The 13,686-nt window shown below is 41.3% G+C and overlaps 1 protein-coding gene across 1 annotated transcript; it reads left to right on the top strand.

The window, feature by feature from the left end:
* The first annotated feature begins 1,640 nt into the window (after positions 1 to 1,640).
* FIBIN (fin bud initiation factor homolog) lies at positions 1,641 to 12,031 on the top strand. Its single transcript, XM_074543760.1, has 3 exons — positions 1,641 to 1,719; positions 4,983 to 5,060; positions 6,388 to 12,031. The coding sequence occupies exon 3, from the start codon at positions 6,890 to 6,892 to the stop codon at positions 7,514 to 7,516; it is 627 nt and encodes a 208-aa protein (XP_074399861.1). The 5' UTR covers positions 1,641 to 1,719; positions 4,983 to 5,060; positions 6,388 to 6,889; the 3' UTR covers positions 7,517 to 12,031.
* Positions 12,032 to 13,686: the final 1,655 nt, after the last annotated feature.

Below are 13,686 nucleotides of genomic sequence, written 5' to 3'. Positions count from 1 at the left end.
AAACTAAAGCTTAAACAAGATAGAGTAAGTAGTAGTTTCCTGAAGAAAAAAACCTCAAAGCAAACAAACAAAACAAAATAATCAAACCCAAGTGTACTGGAAAAAATCCAAGAAAGTCCCTTCCTCACATCATGCCACTGATGCTACGTGGAGTGAGTCGTGGTGATCACACAGCCAGTTTGAATTGGAAACCCCAATTGCCCAGGAATCTTGGAATTCATCACAAAGTGGCCTGAAGGTGAAAACTTCGAACTTTTGTCACCAGAAGAAGAAGAGAAGGTGACATGTGCTGGGCATGCCCCACCATCTAATCAGCTGCCAGAATCCAAATAGCGATGCACTCTCTTCACTGGTCGTTGCTGACATACTGTAGGAACACATTAGAAATAGAAAACTTCTATATGGAGACCTACACAGTGAGTGCCAGAAGCTTTCAAGGGACAAGGTGGATCAAGCCAAGTTGCAGATCTGAAGGTACAGCTGGTTTTGGACATTACTGAAGAAGGGAAATGGCCAGCACTTTACCTCTGCGCTGACCTGTGGACGGTAGAAAATGCTCTATGATGTTGTCTCCCACAGAAAAGAGTCATCCACAAACTTCTCCAGTGTGAGTCCATGCCACAGGCAACAGTTCTCCACAAACTGCTGCAATGTGGGTCACTATTCCATGCAGGCAGGCTGGGCTAAATGACCTTTAAAGGTCCCCTCCAACCCAAACTACAATGTGATAGACAGCATTTAACCACAGAGGTTTACTCCGGGCTACTCCAGTGGAGAGGGTGGGCTGTCCTGTCTTGCCTTCCAGATACTTCTTCTTTTTGAATATACCCTCATAATTTTAATTTCAAACAGTTGTCACAGCATCGCTTTGATTTTGCTGAACCTTCTTAGGGCTCTGAATAGGGAATTGTTTAAATGGCTCCAAAGCGGCTTACTGTGAAACTGAAGCATTCTGTTACTAAAGGGAATCTACTTTTCTGTGTGCTTCTGTGGGTTTGGGAGATCTTTTTGCATATTGACACTCAGGCATCACCTATCTAATCTTGTGGGAAACCCTTCCAAATTTGTCAAGGTACTACAGCACTGCTGCCTCAGACTTTTCCAGAAAAGACACAAAAAGCTTGCACAGCTGGCACAATCTCTGGGAACATGAACAACAGTGGGATCAAAAAACCTGAACAAACTGATATTTGAGCCCAAACATTACGTTCAGAGGCTGTGAGTGACACCCAGTGGGGCTTTCTCATCCAAGGCAACCAAGCTGGAGGAGTTGTAATATTTCCTAAGCCTAAACTAGCCCCCAGACTTTAAAGCCGGCCATAGGTCTTTGCTTTTTGACCATAAACGTGGAAGCAGGCAGGTCATATTCCTGCAGCTCTGAGAAGCATCCCATACACTGTGGTTCAGAGTCAGGGCAAACAACCATGCTGGGGCTCCAGGTCAAGCTGCAGAGGCAAATTTCACCAGCATCTGTTGAAGGATCTGCAAAGCCATGAGGAAATAACCTTGAATGCCAATTCCTAAGCCATGCCATTCCAAATAAAAGTCATAAATTGTAGTAGGAGGTAGAAATTCCATATTGACATTCTGCTCCAGCCTCAAGCATGGGAGAATAACACACTGTTCAGGCTGCTGAATGAGTGCTCTGTGTGCACTGAGTCATTAAAAACCTGTGGAATAGTCAACCATGGCTGCACAAAAATAAATATACAGCTGACTGTAAGTAATTCCTTCACCTGCTTTTTCTAGTAGAATTTTATAAAAATTTTTGTTAAAGGGAATGTTGTTTTTTGTGGTTTTTTTTTTTTTTAACACAGAGATTTTGGTATATTTGAATTGAAACCATATGTCTGGGTTTATGCTGCTCACATACAATGTCTGACTAGTTTTAAGTTTAATACCCTGCTAAAAACAACTAAATAAAAATCTGAGTGAATGTGTTAGGATACAAAAAGGATATTTTTCAACTCCTAAAAAATAGATCTGTGAATACAAGTGAATTTTACTATAGAAGCATGGGGTAGGGGTTATTCTTTTTATGCTACAATTGGAAAGATATGGCTGAGAGGAGAGGAATTAAACTAGTTAGGAGATTAAACTAGTTAAATCATATGTATTTTTTTTTACATTTTCCATCTCATTTTACTTTTATCTGCACAGAGAGATACTATTACATATATTTGAGTTTTACCTCAGACAGGAAAGCTAATCCTCTGTGAAGACATGTTTAATAAAACTACATGCATTTGGTTATCCTAAACAGGTAGGCTCCCCCTTTAAATTCATGAGTGAAGACTTTTTAAAAGATTAGTGAGGAGAGGAAATTTGATGAATAACCAGTATAAACATGTCAGGATCTAGCTTTTATTCAGAAATTCATGCATGATCTTAATATATAAGATTACGTATAAATCATAAAATACTATCCTTGCAAGTGTGGTAAAACTGGAAATTCTTTAGTGTGTTTAAATTGTTGGGGATTTGACCTGAAAAACAGACCTGGTGAAATCCAGCTTTCAGAAAATTTATGTCCTCAAGATCTTGCCTCAAATCAATACATTAGATCACAGATCTACAAAACCTGAGAAACTGTATAAATGGATTAATCCCATTGGAGATGATATCAGCATTTCCTCACCAGACTCTTCTAAATTTCTTCCAAGGCTTTTATTTAAATTCTTTACTACCTTTGCCTGAGAAGGACATGTCAGGTTGTAAGCTTTCCCTACTTTGTGAGACAGGGAGAGAAGGAAAAAGAAACTTTAGGGGTTTTAAAATCTTATTTTACTCCTAACAGGTTAGATGGAAGGAGAAAGTATCTTTTATGAATAATTAGTGAACTATGTTTCTGTAACAACTGCAAAGTATGTGTTTTCATGCTTACAGAGAACATTAAAAATAACACAGAAAGGATTGAAAATCAAACCATGTTAAAAGCATGATATGCTGTCTCTGTAACAAACCACATTTACAGTAATTGGAAAATTTCTCCATGTGCTGGCCAGCAATGATGTTTTTTAAGTGTTTTCATTTCCAGTGAGGAAGTGTTATTATTTCCACTTCAGGAACCTTGCCGAAGAGATGCTAGCAATATCCCTCTTGGGGTTCAGGATTTTTCATCAACAGGCAGAAACTCCACTACTAAAATACCAGTACATGTTTATCCTGCTTCAACTCTCGTTTAACCTTTTCCCTTCTTAGGAAGCATCCAGATGCATCGCTTCACTTTATAAAAGCAAACTGAGCATAGCCTCAGTTTTTTGCATTAAGGAAATGATATTTCCATAAAGTAAACTAGCACCCACTACAGAGAAGGGCTGTGGTAAAATCTTTTTCCATATTTTTTTGCCGAGGCCAAGGTCATTTTGGTGTTGGCTAAAACTGAAGTAGGTTCAATATTAATTGCAAACTCTTCTAAAACAAACAGCCTGACAGACCTTTTCCATTAGTTGTATTCACATTCAGCCTCATACCCAATCTGTCTATAGCTACTTGTGTTTTTTTAATTTGGTTTTCTGTAATGTTTATCCAAGACAGGCCAGTGCTAATGGACTCAAAGGATTCTGTGCCCAGATATAGATGTGGTTTCAGCCTGACGCTTGTGAAGGAGAAAAGGGTTATCACGATCAGGTAGCTTAAATAAGCTAACATTAAAGTTGTTTTCTCTACAAATTTGTTTTTGAGTTATATGTTGGTCAGCTGTTCCAATTCTGAATTAAATATGCCTTTTTGAGAAATTCAAAATGTTTTCAAATTCAAATTTCAGTGAAACCTCAGACATTCTTCTGGTCCTGGAGTACTCAGTATGGTTTGTGCTTCAGCATACTGATTCTGAATTTCTGCTGTATTGCAAAGTTATACTGAATGAATACTAAATGCCTTATAAAAGCTTCATTTCCCAAACCTTTTTTTCACTTTATAGAATTTCTGGTATGTTCTTATGGCAATTTTCCTACAAAAACTCCTGGCATTACTCCTTCATGGACTATTTCACACCTCCCCCTCATTTGAGCATTTAGCACTGCACCCTCCAATTAGAAATTACATACACATACTTTTTAATCCTGTTTTAAAACAAGGTTTCTTTATGTAAAGGCATAGTACTGTTCATAGCAGGAAAACAGAAGCCAGTTGTCAGAAAACATTTATACTCTGAAGCCTGTGGGGCCTTTAGGACCACATAACATATTTCTGTTCTCTGAATAAACAGCTATTTACAGCTGAAATATTCTGATGTTGCAAAGTTTACCATGATCTACAACAGAAATAGCAACTACATGTGAGCCAAAAACCAAAGATGAAGCATAGCTTGCAGAAGAAATTGTATACAACTGAAATGACCTGAAATCCAGTGCTGAGCTGTGCATTTGCCATCACTTTATAGGCAATTTCTGGGCTGGGGGCTGATTTTGGTGCTGCATAAGCAGGTTATGCAGAGTAAATTCTGCAGTTCTTTATGTTATTCTAAACTTTGTTTAAAGTGTTGTTCAGTGGAAAAACAGTAGCTTTACCACAGCAGAGTATATAATGCCAAGTATTTGTAAGACAACACTACCAGTATGCTGCTTTATTTTTTGCTTCCTGTACTTTTTCCTCATTTATACAGAAGGAACTTTTAAATGCTTGAGCAGGCATGGAGGATAAAATACTGAAATCAAGCAGTCTTTTGACAATGCCGGGATTTAAATGGGGGCCTTCATGGGAGCGTGCCACAAGGAAGATCTGTTTCTTGGATGCATCCCAAAAGCTCCCCATATATCTGATGTCATGCAGCAATCCCTATGGACTCCTAGCAGAAAATGCAACATACAACAGGAAAGTGCTTGCTCATTTCTCTGGTTCTCTGCATCCCAGGTTTCTGGTACTTCTGATCAATTTCCTTCTGTCTTCCTTAGGTTTTATTGTCCTCTAAACTTCCAGCTATTGCCAGAAATTACTTTACAAAGTTCTACACCGACTGATTTTTTTTGTTTTTCCTTCAGCCTTTGCTGTGGTGTGCCTGCTGCTGTTAACGGTGATGAAGATTTCAGACCCTTCAACTCAAGTCTTCATAGAGAAAGGTAATTGTTACTTTCAGTACATGTCTTTCAGAAAAAAAAACCACCTGATTTTCATTTGTACCATTTCATGGTTTCGTGGAAGCTTAAGGGTATTCATATTAGATTATATCATTGCAGTCTTGAGACTTTTGTCCTTTAGGTGTGATTTTGGAACGGATGGTGGCTACTCATTCACAGTCTTGTTCTGTCAGTGTGAGTCTTCATCTTTTCCAACATTTGATGATGTTAAAACTTAGTATTCTGTTCCTTTGTAATCCTGACCCAAAATAGGTATTGCCTTATATCAGGCTGTTTTGCATCTTTCATCAAGTTCCAGTTTTTCCAAACCTATGCCCACTGAGTAACTAAGACTGCAGATCTTGAATTGCAGACTTCCTTAAAAAATAGACATTCCAAGTCTGCTTTCCATTGGGGTGAGACTATTTGGTTATAAAATTTAAATTAAACCTGGATAATGTGAGCCCGATTGAAAACAGCAGTGGCAGGCAGCAGCTGTAGCAGGGAACAGCATATACTCAGTCTCTAAATGTACAAAGAGACGACATAGTCACTAAAGCTAGGGGTTTTTTACTCTCTGTGGCATTGCTGAAAGCATAACCATGCTGACAAAGCCATAACTGGGTGATTTACAGTCCAGTACTTCCATGAGGAGACATCAAAATGGAAGTCCACTAGAACACAAGTATGAGCCAAACCAGCTGGCTGTCAGTTATACCAGCCTGGGTGGAAATGGATGAAGACTATGTACCATGATCGGCAAAGAACAGGAATGCAAACAAAACATTAGGTGAAACAAGAGCACCCTGGGAATAGAAATTATTTCAAGGAGCCCCTGTTGGCTAACACAGACCAAGGACAAATACCAAACAGCCTCAGTTGAATAAGCTTTAAACATTTTATAGAAAGCTGAAGGATTTAGTCTAATCCAACCTATTTATGTGAGTGTTTTGTGAACTTTGTGAATCCAGACTGCAGGATTTGGTATAAACTTTGCTAGGTGGTGATTTTTTTCCATGAAAGAGGAAAAATGATATGAAAGGAGTTGTAACTTTACAGACCCTTTCTTTTCGTGATCCCACCTTGATTTAACAACTCAAAAATGGTAAAGACAGATTTCTAAAAGTCATGTGCACAGTTCAGCTGTGCCACAATTCTGCTACTAGATTCACCCAAAATACTGTTTAATGAAAACAAACACTTCTTACAAAGTCAGCACCATAAGATGCACTGTAATGGGGTTTTACTTGAACACATCAGACATCTTGTTTAAGAGCATATTTGTGTTTCATTTCCCCATCTTACCCTATCAAGCTTTATTGTTTTACAGTTTCTACTTGATCCTGCATCTTTTTCCCATCCAAGTTTTTTATCAATGACCAACTATGTGCCTGAGCAACTTAGCGAAGTTCTTCTGTCGCAAGTCGTGCATTTGAGGCGCTGCACAGATCAGGCTGTCAGCAAAGCCGTCGTTTCTAACGGGAAGAGGAGTGGAGGTCAGGTTTACGGAGTTTTCTATTGAGAGCAGAGCAGTGTACGTGTCTCGCTCCCTCCCTGCCCGTGCGGCAGCCCCGGGGGCGGTGCTCGCGGGCCCTGCGGCCGCTGCCCAGGGCGGGGGCGGCCCGGCCCTGTCGGGCTCGGCGCGGGGCCGCTTCCCCCTCGGCGGGGCCGCGGCTCTTAAGGCGGCGCGGTGAGGCCGCCCCCAGAGCGCCGCCAGCCCTCCGGCCGCGCTGCCGTGCTCGGCCCGCATTGCAGCCCAGGCGAGGCCGGCAGCGGCGGGGCGGGGAGCCCCATGCGGCACGGGCGGCCCTAGGCTGCGCGCCGGCCGTAGCATGCCGCTCCCTGTGCGCTTGGCGTGGCTGCTGGGGCTCTGCAGCCTCTGCCGCGGGTACTTCGAGGGGCCACTGTACCCCGAGATGTCCAACGGGAGCCTGCACCACTACTTCGTCCCTGATGGGGACTACGAAGAGAACGACGACCCCGAGCGGTGCCAGCTGCTGTTCCGGGTGAGCGAGCAGCGGCGGTGCGGCGCGGCGGCGGCGCCGGGCGGCGGGCTCACCCTGCGCGAGGAGCTGACGGTGCTGGGCCGGCAGGTGGAAGACGCGGGCCGGGTGCTGGAGGGCATCGGCAGGAGCATCTCCTACGACCTGGACGGGGAGGAGAGCTACGGCGCCTACCTGCGCCGCGAGTCCGCCCAGATCAGCGACGCCTACTCCAGCTCGGACCGCTCGCTGAGCGAGCTGGAGGGCAAATTCCGGCAGGGCCAGGAGCAGGGCGGCCGGGAGGAGTCCCGCCTGGGCGACAGCTTCCTGGGGCTGCTGCTGCACGCCCGCGCCCTGCTCCGCGAGACCCGCCACGTTTCCAGCGGGCTGCGCGACAAGTACGACCTGCTGGCGCTGACGGTGCGCAGCCACGGCGCCCGCCTCAGCCGCCTCAAGAACGACTATCTCCGCGTCTGAGCCCGCTCAGCCGCCTCAAGAACGACTGTCTCCGCGTCTGAGCCCTCCTCAGCCGCCTCAAGAACGACTGTCTCCGCGCCTGAGCCTCCCGGTTGCTGGGGTCACCGCCGTCCCGACCGCCCGTCCCCCGCAATGCACGGCCCTGGCGCCCGCCTGGAAGGAGCACCTCCTTGGACAAACCCTAGAATTATGGAGCTCGGAAAAGACCTCCGAGTTCATCAAGTCCAACCTTTGAATACCACCACGCCTACTAAACCACAAGTGCCGCATTTGGTCGTTTTTGAACTCTTCCAGGGATAGTAACCGAAAATACATTCTTCTTCATGGAACAAAAACCCTTATTTATTTTACCTTCCAAACAAGTAGCACAATTGTATAAACCAGGAGGTTCGAGGTATGTTTAAGTTAATATCCGAGGTATGTTTAAGTTAATATCCCATATTCAAAAAAGCTACCTTCTGTTACATCATTCACCTTTGGTTGCAAAGTGAAGTAAGCTCTCTCATGTCTGATTCCCTGTTTTTTGTTTTTTGTATCACCTGCCCTCCTGTGGCTCACCTGCCCTAAGTGTAGTTGAAGTGAGGTGCTGGCCAGCTCCTTCCAGACTCCTGTGTAGCAAATTTTATACTGCTTTTGTTGTTAGTCCTTCAGGGTGACACCTCTGGCCCTCTGTTAAGTTCCTTTCTAATGCTATGTATTATATGCTCCTTAAATGTTGTTCCACTACGTAAAGCTGTGATTTTCATTTGTGTTTGGAAAGATGGGAACTATTCTGGCAGGATTGGTACTTCCAAGCTTGCTTATCTGTGACTCTAAGCTATCATAACCCTGAGAAGCAGCCAAAAAGGCTTATGTCAGATCCTGAGAATGCTGGTATTTTTATAGCAAAAAGAATGAGCCCTAGCACTGGTTAGAGTTTTGGATCCCAGATTTGAGAGCAGGAGCATGTTTCTAAACCTGACTAAAAGGTTTTGTCTGTGCAAACACATTGACTTTTCTTGTTGATGCCTTTTTACTTTTGCTAGCTAAGTTATTAATATAACTTCGTGGTCCTAGACAATAGCAAAAGTGTCCTAGGAAGGAGAGAGTGGGGTTTTTAGACTCGTTGCTGTTTAACTGACAATTTTGGGTAATGTGGCTATTAGGTTACAGATACTGCAGGCAGAATACCTGTTGGGATGAAAAGAGTTTATGGGTTGTTGTAATAAATATTTGAAAACAATGTTATAGTACATTTTTGTTATTAGTTTCCGAGACTCTTGATTTTAAAACATTCTGTTGGATGTGTGTTTTCAGCAAAACATTGGAAGTTTGTAGCCCTTGCCAAGTGAAATAACTTGCTTTTTAGTAAAAACAAATAAAAATGTAAACCCATGAAGTAATCAAGTTTCATTAAAAGCAACAATACAAAAGGCCTTGTGGGCCAGACTTCTTTGAGTTTTTAAGCACCCATGGAAGAGAAGCTGATGTAGTTCTGAGGTCTGTTCCTGTTAACCCTGCTCCCATTTAGTTATACTTCAGTCTGCAAGCCATTCAGTGGGTAAGTTACTCAGCATTGCAATGGCTCAACATAAGTCAGCTTGGACTAGAGTGCTGAAGGCACCAGGAACGTCTCATGAAGGTAGGTGCTTACAGAACCAGACAGCTCATTTTGCTGAAGGCAGTGAAATGTAGCCTACTGGCAAGATACTTTTTACATGTCATTTTGCATTTTTAAGTCCTCAGGAGCTTTAAAGATTTGCTGGGAAAAAAAACCAAAAAACCATTTAATTGGTTGACTCTTTGACTCTGGTGGAACCACTCAATGTTATTTTTCTGTTCTCAAGTTAGAAACTATATGACAAGTTCTAGCTCTTAAAAATTCATTTATCGGTGATACTTTCCTTGCCACTAGAGATGGATGGCACAACAGAAGAGTGAGCCAAGTCACTGAGTCTTGTGTGCTCCCTCTCTTAGCAAAACATAAGAGCATTTCTGGGCTGGACCAAGCTCCAGAAGTGCTGAGGCCAGTCTCCCCCAAAGATGTCATGCAGTTCCATTTGTGCCCAGAGGCTTCTTAAAGGAAGTTTAAGTCTGTGTTTTACCCACTTTGAGTCATTTGTTATAACATGAAGTAAATAAACATCAGCGTTTGTTATAACATCAAACTGTTTGTTACAACATCAGTAAATAAACAAAAATGGCATGAGAGTGCTATTTTTTAGGCATATGAGAGCAGTATTCAAATCCTAATAAAAAGCAGTAGTAGCATAAAACTGCTTCTTGAATATTCTTTAAGCAGCTTGACTGTTCTGTTTGCAGTAGCAAATGTTTGGTCAAGCTGAAACTATTCCAATGTGTGCAGCATACCAAAAGAGTAAATGTTTGCAGAATGCTTACTTTGCAAAGCAGGAGATGTGTGGGTATTTACAGAATAACTCATTCTACCCAATGCCCTGTAAATTGTCATCTAATGAAACAAGACTGTGGTACTTTATAGTCCACACTAATGTTTCATATCATATATGAATAGTTGACATTCTTTTATGTTTCAGTAAAACATAAACAGTTTTCTATTTTAAATATGGCAGAATTCTGATTTTATTTAAGTAGCATTGATTTCAGAAGGCTTTAAATGGTCCTTTCTAGGAGAAAATGAAGATATCTGAGTCTGGTTTATGTATAAGTTTAATAGAAATGGTCAATTTTATGTGGATTTGAAGAAGCCAATACAAAAATCTTTTAGGAAATTTAAATCTACTAGAGTTTGATTTACATAATTTTGGCTGACCAAAGCAAATGTGTACATTAAATATATCATTTTTTGAGTCAGAGCTGATATATTAAATGTTTTTTATAGAGCTGCCTGCAAGAACTGAGTGCTTAGTGATATTCAACAGTTTAAAGTTTTAAATTCTTTTTTTTTTTCTTTAAAAACTATGAAAACTATATTGCAATACTCTTTGCAATCTTATAAATGTCTTGCTTTTGCTTTTTATCTAATAAAACTTATTTGTTTGGGAGGTATGAAGATGCCCTGGATCTGGATCTTCATGCAGCCTATTTTAAATAGTAAAGGCCCTTTTATCATTGAAAATGTGGTAATTACCTCTAAGCAGAAAGCTTTAAAAGGATGATTGTAGCAGCAGTAATCCCCATTATGTTCTTATGTTATGTTAAAATATTATATTGGTACTAGATTTTTTCTTTTTCAGAATGCAGAAGTTCGAGCTGAAATTTAGGTGACAGCAGGGCTTTTTGTAGTTTTCTAAAGATTTTCAAAACATGTATTATTTCTGAATTTATTAAAGAGTTGATGGTGCTGAAGAGCAAATGCCTTTTCTGGGGGAAAAAAAAGTGCTGCAGCTGGAACAATCATAGAGAGCTCACTTAATATTTTTTTCATCAAGGGGAGCAGGCTGCCCAGAGAAGGTGTGGATGCTCCATCCATGAAAGTTCTCAAGGCCAGGCTAGGAGGAGCTCTGAGCAGCCTGGTCTGGTAGAGGCTGTCTCTGCCCATGGCAAATGGATTGGAATGAGATGATCTTTAAGGCCCCTTCCAACTCAAAGTGTTCTATGATCAGAGTTAGAGCAAGGCACTAAGGGACCCACCTGCACTTCTCTCCAGGTAGCTCACTTTTGAAGGCAGTGCTCTGATGTGGGCATTCTCACATCCACTGATACACACAGAACAGGAGAAGCTCAGAGCATGCACCAAACCATTATCAAAAACTTGAGAAAGAAATTGTGTTGCCTTGTACCAAGTGAATGGGTGGGGATTTGGAGGGGAGTGAGCAAGATGGATTTCAAAACTGCCATGTTCAGTTTCACAGGTTGACTCACCCGGGACCATCATCACAAAGAGAAGTTAAGGGAAACTTTCAAAACCTCAGTAAGTCTTTAAAAAACTTTATGTGTGCCAAGCTGGGGTGTATGAATTGTCTGAAGCTAAATTGTTGCTCCTATGGGTTGTCATGTACTCAGATGCAGATTGGCAAGATGTAAACCTCATAAGCAAAAAAATATACCTGGTTTAGTCACCAGAAACAACCTTGTGAGCTACAGAGCTCTGGTCATAATCTTGTCTAGGAAATGTGTATTTTGTGGAGAAATTCTTTGGATGTGTCTATTACTGTTGGTGTGACTGTTTGTTTAGATGGCCTTCATGTTGCTTTACCAGTTTCTTGCACATGCTTCTTGAATATAAATTTTGTGACTATTAAAGAAATTTTCAGGTAATGCTTAAGTGTTGTGAGTGAAGTGCATTTCACAGCCACTATTCCTGAAGTACGCCTGTGGATTCAAAGTCTGTAATTTTTCTGTCTTTTAAAATGTATTTTTACTTGCAGTTCATTGGGGAAATTGTTTTTTCATTACCAAGATCTTTTTTTGGTGACCCATTAGCAAAACATAGTTCAATTTGTGGGTCTGCATTTCATTCCTATAATATGTGCAACTGGCAAAAAAAACCTGACTGTGCTTCTTTAAAAAGCTGTTATTAGAACATATGTGTAAAAAAAAAATACTAAAACTGCCTGTTTTATTTTCTTCATTGAGTTGTCATCCTGCCTACAGGATCAATTTATCACTGGAAAAGGCAGAATTTAATGACTACGTCTGTAACAAGGAAAACATATGGTCTCCATAACCATTACATTTTTAATGATGTGGCTTGGACAGAGCCATTCCTCCTTGAAAACTACCTTACCTTGGGGAGGTACTGCTGGCAGTCTCCAGCATGCCATTAACATTCTTTCATAAGAAAAGACAATGCCAAGAGTATCGTGTTTTCTCAGATGACAACCTTACTTTGACTGCAGACACTCCTTGTAGGTGCTTAGAAACTGTTTAGTAGTCATTGTTTGTGTCTAAACTCTCTTGGAGGGTCGGGGAGGAAAGTCATTGGGGAGGGTTGGCTTAGGAAAGAGATTCATTATCCAGTGAAGTGGACAATGTGAATATTGTTAAGAGTGTGATGACAAAAAAAGATATATACTTGCGTGATATTTTCCATACATTTTTCCACTCTGCAATTTTTTCCCTGTGGCAGGGAAACCATAGAGTAGTTTTAGTGTTATAATAGAAATTTACTATTATTAATGCTAATAGTCTGGTATTATATATTTGGTATATAGTGTAAATACTATTATGTACACTAAAAATTTGGATATACTCCAAACTGCAAGATGGTTTTTTTCTGTGTACTTGTTATCTCTTCTTAGTTTTGTGTTAGGTTTTAATCCACGAAAATCAGTTCAGTGGACTTTTAGTTTCTCAGCTGAATTTATCTAAGACCTTTTTATGCCTTTTTTGGGGTAATGATTAAGAATTATTTCTTTTACACTTTCTGTGTGGACAGTTTTTTGGTTAATGAAGAGCAGTTAATTTTTCTTAGCAGCAGGCTTTGTCCTTTCTTAATTAATATTATTTTGTTTCTAATTTACTGTAATTTATCTGAGATTTGTATTAAAGTAATGCACTTTTTACTCAGGATTCAAACAGAGGTACAACAAAATGCAAGCTAATTCATAATTCATAACTGGATCTGCATATAAATTAGGATGCTATTAAATTTGTGACTTTAAATAATGTTTCACATCCTCTAATTTCAGAAGAGTAACCCCAGAAAAAAGAGCAAATGAACAAGAGGCCATCTTCATCTAATCTACCAGATGTAGATTACATCTGGTGTTTAAAAGCCCAGGTTCTTTTGTTCTTTCCACACACCACCACCACTCCCTCTCCCTCCCAGGAGGCTGAAGTGGTTTTCAGGCAGTGTCTCCACTGCAGAGCTGTGCAGCCATGAAGGAAGGTGGGTACACAGGGCTCTGTGCCTTCACGGGGCATATTTGCTGTTGGCTTGTGAGGTAACAGCATCAGACAAATGTTTTTGTGCAGACACTGGCACATGTGGGCACAGAGTTTGTGGTGATTGGGAGTGGAGCTGTGGCTGATTCCCCATGGCTTCAGCTGTGCAGGTGAGCAGCACTGACAGCAATGAGCCATGGAGTGCCCAGGGGTGCTGACCAGCCATACAGGGAACAGAGGGCACACAGGTGCAGTGCATGTAAGATGAAGAATATAAAAGGCTGGATTAAAGAACAAGATGGGCAGATGTCTGCAGCCTTCTGAAAAGGTATGGTGTGGCAGTGGGGGTTTCTGAAAAGGTGTGGTGTGGCAGTGGGGGTTGG

Source organism: Zonotrichia albicollis, chromosome 6, assembly GCF_047830755.1.
Source record: "Zonotrichia albicollis isolate bZonAlb1 chromosome 6, bZonAlb1.hap1, whole genome shotgun sequence".
Classification (NCBI taxonomy): domain Eukaryota; kingdom Metazoa; phylum Chordata; class Aves; order Passeriformes; family Passerellidae; genus Zonotrichia; species Zonotrichia albicollis.
This window is presented reverse-complemented; position numbering and strand designations above follow the sequence as displayed.